The sequence below is a fragment of the Euleptes europaea genome, chromosome 3 (genome assembly GCF_029931775.1).
Source record: "Euleptes europaea isolate rEulEur1 chromosome 3, rEulEur1.hap1, whole genome shotgun sequence".
Lineage (NCBI taxonomy): Eukaryota > Metazoa > Chordata > Lepidosauria > Squamata > Sphaerodactylidae > Euleptes > Euleptes europaea.
The window spans coordinates 33,337,163-33,349,637 of NC_079314.1; the positions used below are offsets into that span (position 1 = coordinate 33,337,163).

Consider the following 12,475-nt stretch of genomic DNA (forward strand, 5'->3'; position numbering starts at 1 on the left):
GCAAAGAGGAAGAATGAAAATCTAGTTTAAAAAAGATTATAATTTATTTTATGTGTAGGTCAAGTTCTGTACAAAATCACAACTCTGCAAATTGGCTGTTCTGAATAAGGACGACGCGCAAAGAGTCTCCAACAAGTGGCGGAATATTTACAGGTTCTTGTTTGGTCCAGTCGCCTCTCCTGAAGCTCTTGCCTCAGAGTAAAACAGGCCTCAGTTCTGCACCCACGGTGCGTGAAGGGCTCCAAGAAGCTGCTTAAGTCGAAGGGACTGTCTTCTTTCCATTTCAGCCTGTTCTTTCCAGCTAGTTTTCTCCTCGTGCAACTATTCACACGTATTCACCACAGTCCGAGATGATTACTTTTTGCTTTGGTTTTCCGTCTTTGGTGCCTTGGGCCTTTAAAAAAGTAAAGGGAGAGGAGAGGTGAAGCTGGAACTCCAAGCCCAGGAAGAAATGTTCCCAAAAGACAGCTGGAGCTGCACAGGAGCTAACAGACTGAGCTACGAGTCAAGAAGTCTCCCTAGCCTATTTGTACTCTGCCCTTCTCCAAAGGGTGGCATGCCTGACTCTCCCTGCCTCCAATTTATCCTCACAACAGCCCTATCAGGTAGGTTAGGCCAAGGGAGTGCCGCTGGACCAAAGCCACCCAGCAAGCTTAATGGCACAGTAGAGATCCTAGTGCGATACTCTAAATCAGAGGTCTCCAACCTTTTTGAGCCTGCGGGCACATTTGGAATCCTGACACAGAAATAAGATGGCTGCCACAAAATGGTTGCTGCAGGAGGCGGAGTCAGCCACAAAATGATTGCCACAGCTTAACTTCAGTAACTCAGTGCAGCTCCTCGTGCTGTGGTGGCAGCTGCTGCCAAAGAAACATTTTTAAAAATCTGTTCAGCCAATCAAATTTCCAATAGTCAATCAGAAGTCTTGCTGAGCAAAAGCCCTCCCTGGCCCCATCCACCTCCTAACAATACTTGGTGGGTGCCAGAAAAGGAGTCGGCGGGTGCCATGATGCCCACGGGTACCCCATTGGGGACCCCTTCTCTAAATGCTACAATCACACTAGCGCCAACCTCTGCCATGAATTCACTAGTCTGAGCTCCACACCTGGTATACATGGGTAATGCTACTAACCTAGCACACAGGGTTGTTGTAAGGATAACAAGGTAAATTGCATGAAATGCTTTAAACACTTGAATGGGAAGTATCACCGTGATCAAAGCAGCTTCTGTACAAAACTTACCTCTATCTGCCGCACCACATCCATCCCCTCTGTGACCTCTCCAAACACAACATGTTTGCCGTCCAACCAATCGGTCTTATCACAACTAATGAAGAACTGAGATCCATTGGTGTTTGAACCAGAGTTGGCCATGGACAACATGCCTACGACACACAAATACATCTCATTAGAATTCCACAGGCATCCCTTTCAGGATTTCCCAACATCTGGAATTCACATTTTTTTTATGCTCAGTCCCTCAAGAAAAGGAAAACAGCTGAACAGACAAGAGAGGGCGAGGCCTTACTCTCCACCCCACCAGCTTTGAAAGAATAAAATCCCTCAGAGCAGAGGTTCCCAAAACATCTCCATAGTTCCATGAAGAGACTGGAAAGAAAAATCCTACTGTCATTTGGTTTAGTATACAGGTGCTAGGTGAAAATTAGTGCTCCTTCCCAGGAGGTTTTTAAGCAGAGGCTAGGTGGCCATCTGTCAGCAATGCTGATTCTATGACCTTAGGCAGCTCATGAGAGGGAGGGCATCTTGGCCATCTTCTGTGCATGGAGTGGGGGCCACTGGGGGTGTGGGGGGAGGGTAGTTGTGAATTTCCTGCATTGTGCAAGGGGGTTGGACTACAGGACCCTAGTGGTCCCTTCCAACTCTTTGATTCTATGAATTTCTCTCCTGAAAAGTGCTCCATGACTTAATACGTTTGGGAAACTCTGCCTCAGAGGATCTACCATGCTATGGGGCATGCTCTTGGCTTGGTGTGGGGCTCAGCCACGCTGCGTCCAACCTGACTCGAATCCGAGCTCCCAACAACTGCCCAGTCCCCCCGAATCTCTTCCAGCACAGAACTCCCACAGCAACCTTACCTGGCCCCACGTGCTTCAGAATGAAGTTTTCGTCATCAAATTTCTTCCCGTAGATGGATTTCCCCCCAGTGCCGTTGTGGTGGGTGAAGTCGCCGGCTTGGCACATGAATTGGGGGATCACACGATGGAAGCTGCTCCCTTTAAAGCCAAACCCCTTCTCATGCGTGCAAAGGCAGCGGAAGTTCTCTGCAGGGGACGAGAGGAACGGCCTTAGAGCCCCAGAAGGGCACAGTGGAGGAAGGCAGTTAACTGAGCATCCTGTAAGCCATCTCAAGTGCGGAGATCCTTCACTGGAGAGATGCATACCTATTCTCTCCAGGGTCAGAGGCACATGCCTATTATATTAGGTGATTTGGAATACAGGCAGGACAATGCTGCTGCAGTCATCTTGTTTGGGGGCTTCCTAGAGGCAACCTGGTTGGCCACTGTGTGAACAGACTGCTGGACTTGACGGACCTTGGTCTGATCCAGCAGGGCCTTTATGTTCTTATGAGAGCCCCTTACCTAATATAATGGGCACCTGGTTGGCCACTGTATTATTTGTTAAAACATTTATATACTCCACCTTTCCTAGTGGTTCAAGGCACCTTTACAATAACAGTTTTTTAAAAATTTCCAACTGAAACCAAAATAAAATAAACCCCAAAATCTCTCTCCTTCTCCACCTTAAATCGCCTGCCAATTCAAAACCCCTTGCAGCGCCTCCTGAAGACCTCCAAGGAGACCCCCCCTCACCTCTTCAAGAAGCTCATTCCACAGAGCAGGAGCCACGATGGCAAAGGCCCAGACTCTGGTTGATGCCGGCTGGGCCACCCTAAATGGCTGCCTGAAGACCACAGTTAGTGCACAGGGACATGTAGAGGAAGACTGTCCTTCAAATATTGGTTTTTCCACACAGAGAAGGGGGGAGGGACACTTCTGTTTATAAACTACTGCCCAGATCATGGTCCTCAGAGAACAGGGCAAAAAAGACACCACAAAAACAAGAAGCACATCTGAGCTCTGATCATGACAAATTCAAATCTATGTTCAGCTGGCAGCCCACTATCAATGGAGCTGCCGGGGGATGAGAAGCAGGCTGACGAATCCTGCCTCAAGGGAAGCGGGTAAAAAACTTTGTTATCTGGCACCTGATTCTCCACTAGGCACACTTAACCGCCACAGCTCCTTCCCCACAGCCACCATGTCCCGGAGTCATCAGGCACGCACCGCCCCCCATCCCCACCTCTCCAGCTACCCAGTTTGATGCCTTCAGCCTCTGCTGGGTTTCTGACGGCTGGCACTGCCAGTGTAACCACATCATCTGAGGCCTCCTCCCCCTTCAGCCTGCCTGGAGCTGTTGGAAACCAGATCTGCTGGAGGCCTCCTGGGCAGTTAGGCCCACTTGTCTGCCTGTTGTTGAGGCCACCTCTGTGGCTTAGGGGGCAGAGAACAGGTTCTACCAGGCCGGGGGGGGGGGCTGTTGCCATGGTGTACAATATGGGGTGAGACTTGGTAGTGGCAGATTCCTCTGGGTTGGAAGTGGGGCAGAGCAATTACCTTCAGTACACAGCCCATTTGATTAAACAGCCAGCCCATTTCGTGCAAGTGCTGGATAACAAAAACTTTGGCTGCATTTTTTATCCATTCCAGCACTGTAACACTGTGATATTTTGTGTGTACACACACGCATGTGCCACTAGGTCTGTGCAGACCTGATGGAGCTTCACCTAGCCAAACGGCAGTCCACTCTTACCTGTGGTCATGGGTACAATATCCGATCGCAAGAGGATGTTTATGCGGCCCGCAGGCTTATTGCCAATCTTGATGTCCATGTAAACCTGAGGGTTCGTCCTTGATTTCTTTGTAGGAGGCTCACCCTAGGGGAAGGAAAACAGAACTTCCACAGTTAATGCTCACCTTGGCCAGGATTGGTGCTGTCATCATACCATGTGAAGCCTTTTGCGCATCTTGAAGAGCTGGGTAAATGCTACATGCCACCACCACCATCCCCACTGTGGTGACCTCTGGGGGCACTTCTGTATGGAGCTTCAGTAGCTCTTTGCTTGTAGCTTTAATGCTCTGCCAGGGAGCTCATTAAATCCTCCTCAAGGTTGGGATACAACATGGAGTACCTCTGTTCTGACCTGGGGTGCTAGCCATCCAGTTTGGCATATACTGGCAGAGATGGCACTGGCTGTCTTTGCGGTATGAAGGGACAGAGGGTGCTAAACCACCCCCAGAGCAAAGTCTGGCAGCTCCTGTACAGCAGCACATGTCCCCCTCCCCACAAGTCAAGGAAAAGTCCCAGATACCTCCTGGGCCTCTGATTTGGTAGGCTCTGACCCTTCTTCTTCCACATTCTCTTCCAGTGTCTTCCCGGAAAATTTCTTCAGCCAGTCGTCATCTGACCAGACTGCAAAAGAGAAATAAAAGGTGTTCAGGAAAAGGGAGGGGACCCCACCAAAGTAAAACACAACAGTGAGATCTGGAAGCCCTTTCTTAGGTATGGCTCAAAAACAAAAGTCTCCCAATGTTAAATATTTGCAGAATCACAAGAAAAACTAAAAAGGGAAATTGCCCAGACCTTAGTGTACATCATCCAGAGCGATTTGCTTGGCAAGAATCCAACTGTTGAGCCCCCTCTTGTGACAGCCCATGCTACAAGTGCATGGGTTGATCCCATTCGAGTCTTCCTGGGACCAGGGGCTAGACTTGGTAGTTTTGATAAGAGCTGCAGTGTGGCAGTGTGGCTAGAATGTCAGATTCAGATCTGGGGGACCCAAGTTCAGATCACCATTCAGCTATGATGCTCCCAAGGCGATGCTGGGCCAGTCGCTCTTTCTCAGCCTACAACCACCACACTGGATTGCTGTTAACAGCCAAGATCTATTTATTCACTTGATTTATATCCCACCTTTCTCCCCTATGGTGAGCCAAAGCGCAGGTTACATCGTTCTTTTATTCCTTTCCCTAGATTTAACAGCCATTAGCTATTCATCTGCCATTTCACACTTAAAAAAAAAAAAGGTAGGGGAAATAACATCTTCTTGACACTATAAAGAGAAAAGATGCCATGTCTCACAAAATTCACCGATCTACTTGATACCAGATAACGCAGTATCTGCTTCTCAGAAAGTGTCATTAGCTGTTTTATCCAGGGAGTGATATATTTATTTTGTGCAATATTATTTTGTGAACATGCCAAAACAATGTGGGCTAGGGAATCTACTTGATCCAGACAAAATGGGCATTTGCGATCTTCTGCAATAATTTTAATGTATCTCCTTTGCATCCAGGCTAAATCTAAGGCATTACACCTTGCCAATAAAAAAGTTCTTCTAAATTTATGGATTTTTAACCATGAGAAAGAGGCCGGGAAGGAAAAAGTATTGTTAAAAGGCATCTGAAAGAAGAGAGGTGAATATTTACAATTTGCATCTTTAAACACTAAGGACCTATCCTCGTTTAAGATCTTATTTGGTAACTGTTTACAGCTCGCTTTCCGAATACTATTCCTTGCAGCTTTCAGTTGCTCTATTGGGAGGGGAAGTCTTTTGTCTAACCTACTAGTCCAGGTTCTCCTCTTCTCCATTTTTTCCTCAGAACAACCCTGTCAATTAGGTAAGGCTGAGAGTGTATGACTGGCCCAAGGTCACACAGCAAGTTTCCACAGCAGAGTGGGGATTCGAACCTGGGTCTCCCAGATCCTAGTCTGACACTCTAGTCACTAGAGCACACTCTGTATGCCATCTTGACCTTCTTGGGTGGGATAAAAATGCCAGGCAGGCCATCACAGGACTCACCCGGCCTGGAAGATCCTTCCTTAATCCTCATTGGTTTGGCCAGGTTGACACGAATCGTCCTTCCAAAGAGCTCGGACTCATTCTGCGCAAGAGGAAAAAGAGACACGAAAACACTCCAAGCTGTTTCCAGCTCCCAAGAGGACCATCACATGAGATCCTTTTGCAAGTGCAAGCCATTTGCTCACAGGAGCCTGTTTGGAGGGAGGAGGTGTGGCTCAGTGCTAGAGCGCCCAGCTGTACACACAGCAGTCCGCCATGTTCAACACCTGGCAGCTTCCCCAGTTAAAAGATCTCTGGCAGCCGATGCTGGAAAGGCTGTTCTCGAGACCCTGAAAATCCAAAACCAGTCAGAGAGCCAGAGAGACCAGGGGTCTGACTCTGCGTAAGGCCGCTTCAGATTTCCACCCAGTTCATCCAACTATACGAGTCCCTTGCAGTGATTTACATTCTAACTTCGTGGAGGTTTTAAGGCACGAAATCAGACACCGCCCAAAACAGGGACCAGCAGGACTGTGTTGTCAGGTTAGGTAGCGCACAAAATTAGTAAATGAAGACACCCCCTCCAACCCCTCTGCAACTTCCTAGAGCTTAAAAACCCAAATATGAAGACAGGAAAAGCGCAGCAACTTTTTGACTCATGGGACGCTCCCCTGGCAGGGCCTTGGAATTGAACTAAATGCCAGTTTCTTTGGCCTGAATGACTCCCGTCTGCCTTGTTCTACTAACACCGAGGGCAAGGAACTCAAGAGCAGACTTTTGAGCTGCCCACAAAACTGAACAAAAGAGGGGCTTACCATGTTGTCGATTGCCGCCGCTGCATCCTAAAAGGAAAAAAATGACAGTGTCGGATTGCTAGGCGTCCCCTCACCCGGTTGAACATAGCTTACTTCCAAACTAAAGCAGCATTAGAAGCTGAGAATAACTATTTGCCCCCTGGAGGAGCAATTAGAAAGCTGCTTCGTGGGTGGCCAATCAGTTTAACTTGTCAGGATCCCAGGAATCCAAAATTCCACTGGGGGAAAAAAAACTCCCACCTTCACAAGCTCAATGCTGGCATTTTTAAAAGCCATTGCTTGAAGCATGACAACCATTGGGCTGCTCAGACACTGAGGCCAACTCCACAAAACACCACAAAGGGTGCAGAACAAGGAGCCACACAGGTTTTCAAACAACTTTCAAGCGGATCTCACACCCCCAAGGCTTTTGCAAAATAGACCATTCTAGAAGCACCGCAGTACAATGTTCACCAACATGATGTGTCTGTTTCCCACTCAGTCAAGAAGGTTGCTGCTTGTCCTGCCCCTCTATTTCAGCTTCTTGCTGCTTCTCCCAAAAGCCTTGGTGGCCACATTTGTGTATAACAATGCATTTGCTGCTTCCTTTCTCCAACAGATTGCAGGCATCCATTGGTACAAACCACCACAACCGTGTTTCATTTAGAACGTGCCGGTAAGTTTTGGCCCCTGCACAAACAATGGCCAAAAGGATGACTCCTGCCCACTTCCAGTCAGAGCCACAAAGGAGCCGCTGCCTGTCAGCCTCTGAAAGGGCCGCCTTCTGTGAGACGTACTCAAGCCCAGTCCCGGCAGAAGCAGAGACTCTCAGTCTGCCAACTGCAGGAGATCTGGAACAAGCTTCCATTTACATGCCTCTGGCAGGTCTTTCAGGGCACAAACCTGTTTGGCAAAACCCACAGCTTGTGGCCTGTGGCTCCGAGACAAGAGGATTTACCGGAATGCCCATAAGGTTGCCAGCATTCCTTGTTCAAACTGAGCAACTGACTCATGGGAGCTCTAGACTGAGCGATGGAGCCAGCTTTTTAATTCAGTTTTGCCCAGTTCCCCCTTCTTAGCATACTTTTCATCCCACATAGTTTTTGTTGACGACGGTCTCATAATCCCCAGTATAACATTTGATGGTCAAAGGAGACCCCCACCCTCCCTTTCTTACCAGTGGGAAAGCTAGTTGGATCCAACAGTGCATGGCTAACATGGAAACAATTTAGTTTCAGGTTGGCCAGCAGTAGAAGAGCAAGATTCAATTCCAGTAATACCTTAAAAACCAACAAGATTTCCCAGGGTACAAGCTTTCGAGACTCAAAGCTCCCTTTATCAGATACCTTTGCCACAACTGGAAACAAATATGGCCTGGAAGTTAACCTAGGCATCAGGAATGGATGGGAGTCATGATTCAGGAATCCTGCACTGAGCAGGGGTTTGCCTAGATGACCTCCACGTTCCCTTTAACTTTAACTATCCGATTTTAATCCATCTGGTTGTGGGAGTTTCTACACAGGTGCCCTGATGAAGGTGCCGTTTAACGGTATTGGCTTCTGCCCAAAAGCACATCCATGTCAGGTTTTACTGATGGTTTTGCTCAAAGCGCTCCATCAGCTGAGAACTTGCCACTGGAAAAAATCCAAGAGAAATTTCCCCAGCCTCTAAAAGCCCTTGACAGTTTATTTCCAATCAGTGTCTCCAGCAAGGCTTCTTTAAACCGGAATCCCAACTGAGTCAGTGGCCTTCTGCTCAACCCCACCACTAATTTACTGGAAGAATAGGAGGGGGGGGGGAAAGGATGAAGAAACATAGACTTGGAAATCCAACTTCAGACTTGCCCTTGGTTGCTCCTCACCTCAGCCAGTTCAAATTCAATGAAAGCGAAACCACGATGCTTTTCTGCAGAGACAAAAAGGGTTCTTGAATTCCCAACAGCCTCCTCCAAACACAAGCAAACACGCATACAAGATGGCTATGAAAAGAGCAGACCCCACACGATCTGTCCAGCAGCCAAGCCCTGCCACACACCCCTCTAGGGTTTTGTTTTTCGAATGGGGGGCAACATCAGTACTTACTTTCAAAATTATTATAACATAATTTATATTGCTTTATACAATAAGAGCTACATTTCAAAGAAAGATTAAATGTCTAGCAGGTTATCACCAAGCTGTTCAGTGAGAAATGTCATGTATGCTCCCCCTTATGCCCTCCAAAGGGCAACTATATGTAGATGAAGAACACAGCTGGTCCCAAAGCGCCTATGAAAGGAAAGGGCAAGAAACTGACACAGACAGGAGGAACTGCTAAAGCCAGCAAACAGCTGGAGAACGGAATGGCAGCATCCTATGAGAAGCCCTCACTAAAAAATTACGAGGGTGTGTCAGAATCTGAAAGCATCAAAGGGGGAGTTAGATGAATGGTTAAGGAACTCAAGTACAGTTTTTGAATACCCCTCGCGTTTGGGCAGAACTGAAAGACCAGGGCCACTAGTCATGGATTCTTACAAGGAGAGAGCCTCAGAATTCTAAGGTGGGCTTTTTGGCCATCAAGTGAACAAGGAAAATGTGCTCGGCAAGGATTTTCTTTCCATTAACCAGTAGCTACTGTTTATCATGGGATTCAGACAACCCGCATTGATGCTTGGGAAGCAACCCAAAGAGCATTTTCCTAGTACTAGACCACACTGAATAATAAGAGACTTACTTCTGAGTAGACCCTCTTAAACACAAAATGTCCTTTCTATTTTTGCAGGACACAGTTAAAAAAAAAAGGCTACAATAGATTCCTGCACATAGCCTGTTTTGGAGGAGCATCATTGTCACAGTTTTTTCCTAATTTGGGGCCAAAATGCCCAGAAGAGGCCACAATGTAATGGAGTACTTAGTGGAATCTTCACATACAAATGTAGAGCGGTGGTGGAGAGTGCTATCAAGTCTCAGTCAACTCATGGTGACCCCATAGGGTTTTCAAGGCAAGAGACAAGCAGAGGTGGTTTGCCATTGCCTGGCTCTGCGTAGCAACCCTGGACTTCCTTTGTGGTCGACCTTGCTTAGCTTCTGAGATCTGATGATACTAGGCCAGTCTGGGCCATCCAGGGCAAGGTGCAGCCAGGCTACTGTCAAGCAAATGCTGACAGTGGCTTAGGAATTTAAATATTTGTAAGTTTTTTCTCCAGTTCTGTAGAAGCTCTCAGGGGTGTGGAATGTTTTCCCAGCCCAGAAAGAGCTCCTACAAGCCAAAAAGACAGGCCTAAGTCAGAACAGCAGCTCAGCTCACCTGTCTCATAGTCCAATGGGATCTGGATATCCGTGATGTCACCAAAGGGAATAAAGGCTGCATGCAGCACCCTCTCGTCCACCTCCTCTGCAAGCCCACCTGCTCACAGAAAAGACATCATATTTGGCATGCGTTATTTGTGTTCCTGAGTTTCAAGAGAAGGGTGGGAATACAATTTAAACGATCTTAACATTCAAATGCCAGGATACAGAATCTGTACATGCACCTTGCAGCATGAATGTATGTATGTATGGCTTTACAGAATTGGGGCCCTGCCCTGAGCAGCTTACGGTATGCGTTCTGCAACAGCGGAAGGTTGCCTCCCCCTTGGCTGGGCAGAAGAGCTCACCTGTGCAATAACTGCACATGCTCACCACCTCGCTTACACTCAACAACACTCACCCCTCAACAACCACACACATACAGTTAGCGTACCTGAGATACTGAGCCCAGGGGGAGGGCGCATCATGCAGCTGTGTCAACTAGGCAGTGCTTCTTATCTGGTCGCATCACCTCCAAAGTGAGGCTGATTCCACACACACCCCTTCCCGAGCCAAGAGACCGAGGCTGCCCTGATGGGCCTCCAGCACTGGTTGCTACTGGCCTTTACCCAGACCATAAAAAGGGGATGAGAACCACGAGGAAACACCTCCCTGGCCCCATGGGTCTTCAAGGCCCACCGGATCCAAGGCAATCCACCGCCAAGCGGAGGTACCCACAGCCTACCCTCGCTCACTCTCTTCTTCAGGAGATCAGGATGGTGCATGCAGCTCTGCCCACCCTCCCCACAACCCTATGAGGTAGAAGAAGAGTTGGTTTTTATATGCTGACTTTCTCCACCACTTAAGGAAGAATCAAACTTTCCCTTCCCCTCCCCTCAACAGACACCCTGTGAGGTAGGTGGGGCTGAGAGAGCTTGAAGAGAGCTGTGACTAGCCCAAGGTCACCCAGCTGGCTTCATGAGCAGGGGTGGAGAAACCAACCCGGTTCCCCAGAGTAGCCTCCGCCGCTCATGTGGAGGAGTGGAGCATGAAACCCGGTTCCCCAGATCAGACTCCACCGCTCCAAACCACAGCCCTAAACCACTACACCACGCTGGCCAGGTTGGGGACAGCTATGAAGCCAGACTGCCCCCTGGGAACCCTCTTACTGCCCAGACCTCCCTCACTAGTGTTGCAGTAAAACAGGGGTTCGCGAGGGAGAGGGAGACCCAAGATCGTTATCAAGAAAACAGTTTATTTGCAGCTGCTGACTCAGAGGCCCTAATGGGCACAAATCTCTGGGTCCCGATTATACTGGGGAAGAGATATTTACCCAAATTCAAGTTATGACGATACATCAACAAGTTATGCATATCTGTTTGTATTACAGACAGAAAGGCGACTCAGTACAGTCGCAGTTTCATCCAGTTTCTCCTCTCATTGTTTATCGTTCACTCTGACCCTCCATGACTCTTAGCCCAGTGACCCAGTGCACAGAGCAGGCTTGTAGCTAGGGGTCCTGTCACACTAGGCTGTGACCAGGAGACAGCCACGCGGCGCAGTTGGACAGGGCAGGCGACACCGGGGCATGAAGGGCTGAAGGGAAGGACAACCTAGTACCCGCGCGCCCTCCCCTCCCGGGCTCAGCTGGCCGTTTCCGCGGGGCTTTCCTACTCACCCACATACAAAACCCTCTTGGTGGAAGCCATGCTCCTTTCCCACAACCGCCCGCGCCGCCCTCTGCTCCGGAAGCTCTTTCTCCCCCGGCTTCAGGAGACGCCCACGTGGCGCGCGAACAAACGCCTTTGCGCTCCAGCCCCCCAAGGCGGCAAAGCGCAGGCGCGGCGGCGCGGCAAACTCCGCCCGGGTTCCAAGTGGGCGGGGCGCTGCAGCCTCGACTCGCTCAGCAGGGTACCGAAACCCCCAGAGCCGTGCCACGCGGGGGGAAGGCGGCGATGCGCTGGGAAACTGGGCAAGCGTCGCCAGCGCCGTTGCGCTTGATGCTCTCGGGCTCGCGCGCGCCGCTGCACGACTTCTCTGCAGCTGCATGACTTCTCTGCAGCGTTTGAAGACGAGAGCGGTGCCGTTGAAAGGGCAGGCGGGCACGGGGGTACGAAGGGCTGAAGGAAAGGTTGAGAACGGGCCTCGGAGCTGTCGGATCAGCCCAAAGGCCTTGATTGTGTACAGCCCTGCCTCTCCTAGCGGTGTACGGGAATAGGAGAGCTCAGCGCAGCGTTTTGTTTTTAAAGTGTAACAGTGGGCCAAAAGATCTCCCGGTAATAATTAGCATCCAGACTGCTAGGGGAGCTGGGGGGAGGAATGTCTACCTAGATACAGGCTTGTTCTCTGTGTGCTTTAAGTAAGTGGGTTAAGAGTCATGGAGTGTCAGAGTGAACTATAAACAATGATAGGAGATATTGTCCAAGGTTTTCACGGTCAGAGTTCATTGGTTCTTGTAGGTTATCCGGGCTGTGTAACCGTGGTTACACAGCCCGGATAACCTACAAGAACCAATGATAGGAGAAATTGGATAGAACTGAACTGTACTGCGCCGCCTCT

At 49.2% G+C, this 12,475-nt stretch overlaps 1 protein-coding gene across 1 annotated transcript; it reads right to left on the bottom strand.

Annotated features, from left to right (window-relative positions):
- Window positions 1-281: 281 nt before the first annotated feature.
- PPIE (peptidylprolyl isomerase E) lies at window positions 282-11,651 on the bottom strand. The gene is made up of 10 exons (XM_056847448.1): window positions 11,595-11,651; window positions 9,936-10,034; window positions 8,515-8,558; window positions 6,675-6,701; window positions 5,881-5,962; window positions 4,390-4,490; window positions 3,831-3,954; window positions 2,096-2,281; window positions 1,242-1,384; window positions 282-394 (listed from the first exon to the last, which is right to left on the bottom strand). Exons 1-10 carry the CDS (start codon window positions 11,623-11,625, stop codon window positions 326-328), a joined length of 906 nt encoding a protein of 301 aa, XP_056703426.1. The 5' UTR covers window positions 11,626-11,651; the 3' UTR covers window positions 282-325.
- Window positions 11,652-12,475: the final 824 nt, after the last annotated feature.

Bases quoted from the DNA above. Each gene is read 5' to 3' on its own strand.
- PPIE (XM_056847448.1), bottom strand. From the start codon at position 11,625: ATGGCTTCCACCAAGAGGGTTTTGTATGTGG. The intron at 4,491-5,880 runs GTGAGTCCTGTG...TCTCTTTTGCAG, and splicing joins GGAAGGATCTTCCAGGCCGG to TCTGGTCAGATGACGACTGG. The intron at 395-1,241 runs GTAAGTTTTGTA...ACTTTTTTAAAG, and splicing joins ATGTGGTGCGGCAGATAGAG to GCCCAAGGCACCAAAGACGG.